Raw genomic sequence first — 7,362 nt, 5'->3', positions numbered from 1 at the left:
CTTTGGAGGTGAGGGACATCTCCCACACTCCTCCGACGCAGCCAAACCCTTGCCCATGGCTGGAACTGCAGCCAGCACTGGGCAGGAGAAGGTTTATCTCTCACGCTACCTCTGTGCCTCCCTTCCAAGAGTGTTGCGCAGAGCAGAAGCCTGCTCCCAACTTCACCTCTCTCACTTTTGACAGGGTGGGCAGTCGGGAGCCTTCCCCTGAAAGCCTCTGCCAGCTTTCCTGTTTGAGTGGGAAGATTGGGCTGTTGTTTTTCATGCAAAGTTTGCAGTGGAATCAAGAGTTTGCACTGGTCAAAGAAGATGTTACCGGTGAGGGTCTTTTTGCAGAGAATTTGCTTTCAAGCCTGGGGTTCCCTCAAAGCAATAGCTTTTGCTGAGCAATATTAGAAAGCACAGAGGCTGCCCCTGCTTAGCTGTAGCCAGCTCCCCTGGAGAGGAAAACTTTTCACCCAGTCTCCCGTGACAACTCCTCTACGGGCTTCATTCCCTTCCCTGGGCTGCTAAACATCTGCTGCCTTCCAAATGCACTGACAAGAAAGGGATGGAGAGGAAGGAAAGGAGCCTCGCACGTTCCACGTTTCCCTTCCAGAAGCCTGTGAAGCTTCATTAAACATTAGGCCAGTTATTTTGTTTCTATGGAAACAAAATTATTACTAATATTTTAAAAACAGACACACGATTGACACTCCAAATATAGAATTTTAATACCATTCTGTGCCTGCCTCGTCTCTTCGGGCAGAGCGGATGCGAGGGTGGAATTCACAAAGGGACTGGACTGGCGAGGGTGCCAAGTGGCGATGGCAGCGGAGGGTGTGTTTATAACCTGAGAGCAGGCACAGGCTGGCTGTTCATCCGTCCATCTCGCTCTTCTGCAGTCCGTGTCCCACTTCTTTCCCCCACCAGCGTGGGCTGCCGTGTTCCTGCCTGCTGGCGAGAAATATGAGAATGCAAATTAGTGATCAGGTCCCGGGACAAAGGGAACACTTGAAGTTTCATTTAAAAATCGTGATGGCACTGAATGTTTTTGATGCTGTCTCTCATAGTTTGGGATCCTGGAAGGTCTGTGGCTCGCTGGCCTCAAGGGTCCTTTCACACAGTGCCTGCTCTCCATTCTGCAGCTGCCAGGCTTCGCTGCCAGCCACAGAGCAGCGCCGTGGCCGGTCGGCGTTCTCCTCCTCTCTGCTGCCAAGGGAGAGGCGGCGATCACGGCGCGATGCGAGCGGGAGACGGGAGTGCCGTGGGCTGCAGGCTGGGGTGGGCTGCGGCGTCTCGTCAATGAACGTGGTGATCTCATCTCGGAAGAAGCAGGCGCTGGAGCCCCGGGGCACCAGCCCCCCTTCCAAAAACTGCCGTAGGGTTGTCAGCTCATCTTCTGGGGGCCGCTGGCGGTGCTGGTAGTCATGCAGCTGAGGAGGCAAGAAGATGGGGCCTCCGGGTTTGCGGGGAGTGGGAATGCGGATGTCGTCAGATGAAGACCACTTGTGTAGGAAGGACGGAGCAGAGCGGTGGGAGGAGAAGATGTTAGTCTCATCATGTGACATTCTCCGGGAGATGGGGACCTGGAAAACAGAGAAGGAGGCAGGTGATAGAAAACTTGAAGAGACAACAGGAAGGGAGTAGCTGAGGCTTTCTCAGAGGACTCAAGAAGACACAAAGGTGTGGGAGACTGACAGATAAGGAAGTGGGTTGTGGGGCTGCCCCCGCTAGCTCTCAGCTCACCTGCAGGTAGTGCACCTTCTCCTGGGGCAACAACATGTGGTGCATGGGTAGCAGCTTGATATCCCGGGAGTCCCGCTTCACAGCTGCAGCACCGTTCGCATCAAATCTCACTTTGCAGATCCTGCCGTCGCCATAATCATCACACACACCATCTGTTGGCAAAGAGGAGAACAGCAGTCAATGCTTTTCAGCCAGAAGAATGTTATCAGAACATCTCGGAGCCATCCTAACCCTTGTCTTAACTCCTACTGCCCTACCTGCACCTCCAGGGGTCACCTGTGAACAAAGACCTCATCTTTCTGCTTACAGCAGCACTAAAGCATGCAGAGGTTGCCCTTTTTCTTCTGTCTTGCTTTTGAATTGCTCACTGCTAGAACTTGGACCTTTGGATCAGCGAGTTGGCCAAGGGCCCAGCACGTCACTTTCATTGTGGTTTGGCAGCTGTATGCATGGTCTCTACTCCTGCATCTACTGTTGCACTAGGTTTTCCTGGATGCTAGTGAGTCCTAAGGCAGCAAGTGAGTGGCAGAGCCTTCTCCAGAATAGATTTTCTCATGGTTGGCAACCCTAAGCTACAACATGTCCTAGCGACCCACAACACCACTCCTGGTGCAGTCAGGTCCTTTTCACTAGGCAAACCCCTCTTTCCTCTGTAGTCTTCTGGGGAGGGGGCTAGCGAAGAAAGGTGACTGTGGGGTGGTGAGGAGCTTACCATCATCTCCATCTTCCTCAGACATAATAGCCACACATTGCTCCCACACAGTGCGGAGATCTGCTCGGTAGCGCTCGCAGGACCAGATGAAGGAGGGGAGCAGCAGGGTCTGCACCATGGAGCACCAGAGCACAGCCAGGACCATCCAGGTTGGGGCCGTATCATAGCGGAGGCTAAAAAAGCTCACAACCTTCGAGGAAAGAGAGGAGAAACAACACTAAGAAGACAGAAGCGGGGATCAAGGGAGAACGATACCAGGAGTCAATCTGTAGTAGAACGTAACCTGTCTGTAAAGGATTTGTTAAGTAATCACCCCATTCCAGGGGTGCTGCCCCAGGTTTGCTGGATCATATTCCAAGCTGTCAGATCTCTAATACGAGATCTGGTGTTTGCATCCCTTTTCCCCCTGTGCTCATTATAAGCTGGAGCTAAATAGGTGCTAACAAAGGACACAACCACTGGAAAAAAGAAAGCAAAGCTGTGCCTAAGCCTCTGCTCTCCTAATGGTTCCCTTTGAGAACTTCCTGAGCTCTCCAGTTTTGCAGAGAATCAACCAGCCAGCCAAAATCTGAATGCTGACTATGACTATACAAGCAGAAGGAAAAAGAAAACTGGCTGCAACAGCTCTTAAAGCTGGGGTATCAGTTCTCCAGAAGCAAATGGGAGAAATAGAAATCTCATTGTTTTTACAGAGGTAGATCCCCCTGTAAGTTTGCAGAATAATTTCCTCTCCTCCTAACTGCTTGAAACTTTCACTTTAAAGTGGTTTTAGCTGTGTGTGTGTATTCCCCAGCCTTCGGCTCGTCTTACAAAAATGCTGCTGCAGAAGGATGAGAGAATTACTGCAATCTTTAAAACCTGCCCCCAGAATAACACAGATTCAGCAACTCCATGGCTGGCTGGTGGACAGAAAGCTCTTTTTCTCTGAAACCTGAGAGAAATGGAAATGTAGTTAAACTGCAGCCTCTGAAGGGGAAGGGAGAACTCGCTGCTTACCAAGATAGGCACCCCAGTGAGTGTGTCATACAGGAAGACAATAGCGCTTATGAGGTTGGTCATCTGCAAGGAGGTCTTGGCTGACTCGGAGCCGTCCAGTGAAGACCTCCTCTTGCCACGTACATCCTCCACTACAATGGCCGGCACATTGAAAGTGGTGTGTGCTGATGAAGAGCAGGATGATGCCTCCTCTGCCCTCTGATGGCGGCACTGCCGGCGTCTTCTGTGTGCCCACAGGGTCTGGTAGAAAGTGATACCCACACACACCAAGCCCATGACGATTCCTCCGAGCAGCAGGAGGCTAAAGCAGACACCGAAGCCCAGCCCTATCTTGCTGACAATGAACTGGCAGCCACGGGCATAGTAGCGCTCGCCGTTGTTGTGCCAGCCGATGGAGGGCAGGGTGGAGAGGATGAATGAAACCATCCAGATACCCATGACTGCGTGCAGAGCCTGCTTCTTGGCATTGCTCAGCCGGTAGTTGACTGGCCACCTCACCATCCACATGCGGTGGTAGGAAAGGGAGGCCACAGTGAAGCAGGTGGCCAGCGCCAGCGTGTAGTATGTGGAGACGAAGACCTTGCAGATGCTTTCGTTCCAGTCGTAGTCGGAGGACTCGCGCCGCAGCTGCACCACAGCATAGGTGGTGAGAGGTACGGCTGCCATAAGGATGTGAGTCCCAGCAAGGAAGCATAGCAGCAGCTCCAGGGGCTTGTGTTTCTGTTGCTTGGCCGTGATGCTGAGGATAATCCAAGAGTTGGCCAACAGGGCTAACATCCCACATGCCAGCCACCACAGGGAGTTGTTGTGCAAGGTGGACTCTGATTCAGAGTCCCCCATGCTGCCACCCCTGCTAGGCTGCACCCGCTCCCTGCCGCTGCGGTTCTGTAAGAGGGAGAGTGGGACTCCGCACTGGGGGAGCCACGTCCCTCCTCATCTGCTGCTGTGATGCGAGGTGTATGCACGCTGGTGGGGTTCCTCAAGGCATTGCCACCAGGTACTAGGCAGAACAGCCGTCAACTCTGTCTCACTTTCAGTCCTCCCCTTCCCTTCTATTTGATTATATTCCTTTCCCTTGTTCTAACTTTTTGCCCTGTTCTCCTCCTCCTTCTTTCTTCCACCTTCTTTCTCTCTCTTTCTCAGGAACACTTGCCAGTGCTTCTCCCCTCGCTCGCTTGGGCTCACTTTTTTTTTTCCTCCCCATCTATTTCATCCCCCTCCTTCACTCTTCCCCCAGTGAAAAAGCTCTCCTTACTTCCATGTGCCCACCAGGCACCTTCTGTCTCAGGGACCACCTTCTGCTGGGACTGGTGAAGGCCACATGCAAACAGGGACCACTGGGGACTCCGAACAGTCTGGTAGTAGCAAGTGGCTGCTGCCCAGTATCCTAGTGGATGAGGAGCTAGGAAAGAGTTTCAGAGATGATGGGAGGCAGGACAAAGGTCCTATGCAAATGGTGAGGGTGGTTCAAACACCGTGTGTAATTCTCCTTCTCACCAAATGCCACGCTCGTGGCCAGACAGAGGTTTCTTGCCAAGGATGTGAGAGAACTATCAACGGAGAGTGAAGGGTGAGGAACAAAATCCCAAGGGTTCTCTGTCCAAGACCTCACAGCACCCTCACTACATTGTCCTTTTTGCTGTTCTCCAGGGCTCAGCTTGCTCTTTAAGCTTCCCTGCGCAGCGCAGGGCAGAGCTGGCAAACAATAAGGAGATGGCGGGGAGGGGAAGATCCTTTTCAAAGGTTCCCTTGGAGATTCAGGGCACGAGGTTCACTGCAGAAGAGAGGAAAGAGAAAAAGTAATCTAACATCATTCTATCTCCTCAGATCGCTCCTTCTCCTTGCCCACACAAACACCTTGTCATGATTTAGGCTATGCAGAGCACTCCCTGTGTCTTTCAGGGAGCAGAAGAGCTAGATTCGCACCAGCTCCTCCATACCTCAGGCTGCACTCTGTCCCCCAGCAATTCCCTCCAGTGTTGCTGAGACACGCTGTGCTCCCTGCCCTTCCAGTCTGCGGCTCCCCACGCAGAGCGTTACTAGTGCCATTTCTGCCATGCCTGATCTGCATCGCTCTGTGCCATTCCGATCCTGCCCTCCCCTTGCTCCTGACAGACAGATCCACTTTTCTCCACCAGTGCTTTGGATTTAGCCTGTCATCCTATTCTGTCCCATCCATGGGTGCATGCCACCACGCCAGCAATACCCTGCCACCCCACAGTCTTGAAGCAGAGTCTTCTGGCCACACGCCTTGCCCACCTAGCACATTTTTGCTTGAGCAGCTCTGGTCTCCAGATACCCCATGGTTACAAACCCATTGAATGAGACCTCTAACCTAGTCCTGAGACTACTCACCTTTGCCAGTGACCCCTGGTCCTACCAGCGCAGACCCCCTCTCCTGTCTTCATCTAGAGGGGATGTCCAAGCAGTATATTCCAGGAAGGGATAGGCCTGCTCTGTGCCTTGACCAGAGCAGATGTAAACTTAATCTTTCTATGGACAGCCCAGTGGCCTCCCAGCCTGGGCTAGTGGCTCCATTCCCACCCTCCCCTTTCCTCTGCTCCTCTGTATTTTCTCACCCTCTCTGTAACCACCTGAGGCTTTTCCTCCTTTCCTCCCTGCTTGGAGCAGTTTGCCATGACTGGATTTGTGATGCCCTTCATTCTGCCCCAGTTCATCTTTTCCCCCCCCAGTGCCATCACTCTTGCAGTGAGGCCTGTGGCCTCTGGAGACAGTTACAAAGCTAGCCAGCCCTGCTAATCCCAGGGGAAGGATTTTCCTTGCAGCATCTCCTTCTGCCGCCCTTCCCACCCAGCTTGTTCTGGTGGCCCACGCTGTTCCCTCGATGAGGCAGGAACCCCCCCGCCTCTGCTGGCTTTCGGGCCCAATTCTGCTCCGAGCTGCGGTCCTCCCGCTCTCGGCGGCAGAAGAGCCCCGGAGCGGATGCAGGATGGCCAGGTCAGCGAAACCCATCCTCGCCTGGTCCTGCTTCCCGGGCAGAGATCCCCTTTAATCCCACCGCCCATCCCACCAGCGGGGCGAGGAGACCCTCCTGGGGCTGGTGACTCAGGGGAAGGCGAGGGCGGGGGGTCCAGGGGGAAGGTGACCCACAATAACTGCACGGAAGAGCGGAGAACCCCCGGGCGCGGGGGGATGCGGCCGGCCCGGGGCCGACGTGCGGCGCTGCCCCCTCCGACCTCTCCCTTTGCCCCTCGCTGGCAGCCCGGCCACGGCGGCCGGAGGGGCGGCGGGGGGCCGGGCCGGGCCTCGCCTCGCCTGGCGGTGGAGAGGCGAAGCGATGCGGAGCGGCTGGGGCTGGGGCCACGGAGCCCGTGGGGCGCCCCCCGGGGCGCGGCCGTGCCCGGCGGCGGCGGCGCCGCCCTGTGCGCGACGGAGCGGAGCGGAGCGGAGCGGGGGCCGGCGGGGGCCGATCGCGGCGGTGGCGGCGGCGGCGGGGGCCGGAGGGACCCATCTTACCTCTCGCCGGAGCAAGCGCTGCCATGGCGACGGGCGCCCCGCGCGGCTGTGCGCGCCTCTGCCCGGCTGTGCCGGCCCCCGGCCCCGGCCGCCGCAGCGGACGCCGCAGGCAGCAGGCGCCCCGGCCCCGCGCTCCGGCCATCCGCCAGGCGGGGCGACGGCGAGGGGCGAGGGGCGGGGAGCGCCGGCGGCAGACGGCGGCGGGAGCACCGCCGGGCCGAGCAGCCAGGGGGCGGGCCGGGCGGCCGGGCGCGGGAGCCACCGCCCCGGCATCGGACCCGGCCCCTCCCGGCGGCCCGGGCACCCGCGGCGGCTCCCGGCGCTGGTGTTGGCCAGGGCTCAACCGTAGTGGCTGCTGGTGCCGGGCCCCGGCCCGCTCCCTCGCGTGTGCATCCCTCCTGCCCCATGGGAATAGGGGTTGCAGGACGAGAAGGTGCCCGGCTCCCGTT

The 7,362-nt window shown here is 56.7% G+C and overlaps 1 protein-coding gene across 1 annotated transcript; it reads right to left on the bottom strand.

The window, feature by feature from the left end:
• Positions 1 to 695: 695 nt before the first annotated feature.
• GPR162 (G protein-coupled receptor 162) lies at positions 696 to 7,152 on the bottom strand. Its single transcript, XM_030471942.1, has 5 exons — positions 6,914 to 7,152; positions 3,437 to 5,210; positions 2,441 to 2,630; positions 1,729 to 1,880; positions 696 to 1,568 (listed from the first exon to the last, which is right to left on the bottom strand). Exons 2-5 carry the CDS (start codon positions 4,274 to 4,276, stop codon positions 1,047 to 1,049), a joined length of 1,704 nt encoding a protein of 567 aa, XP_030327802.1. The 5' UTR covers positions 4,277 to 5,210; positions 6,914 to 7,152; the 3' UTR covers positions 696 to 1,046.
• Between the last annotated feature and the right edge of the window lie 210 nt (positions 7,153 to 7,362).

Source organism: Strigops habroptila, chromosome 2, assembly GCF_004027225.2.
Source record: "Strigops habroptila isolate Jane chromosome 2, bStrHab1.2.pri, whole genome shotgun sequence".
Classification (NCBI taxonomy): domain Eukaryota; kingdom Metazoa; phylum Chordata; class Aves; order Psittaciformes; family Psittacidae; genus Strigops; species Strigops habroptila.
This window is presented reverse-complemented; position numbering and strand designations above follow the sequence as displayed.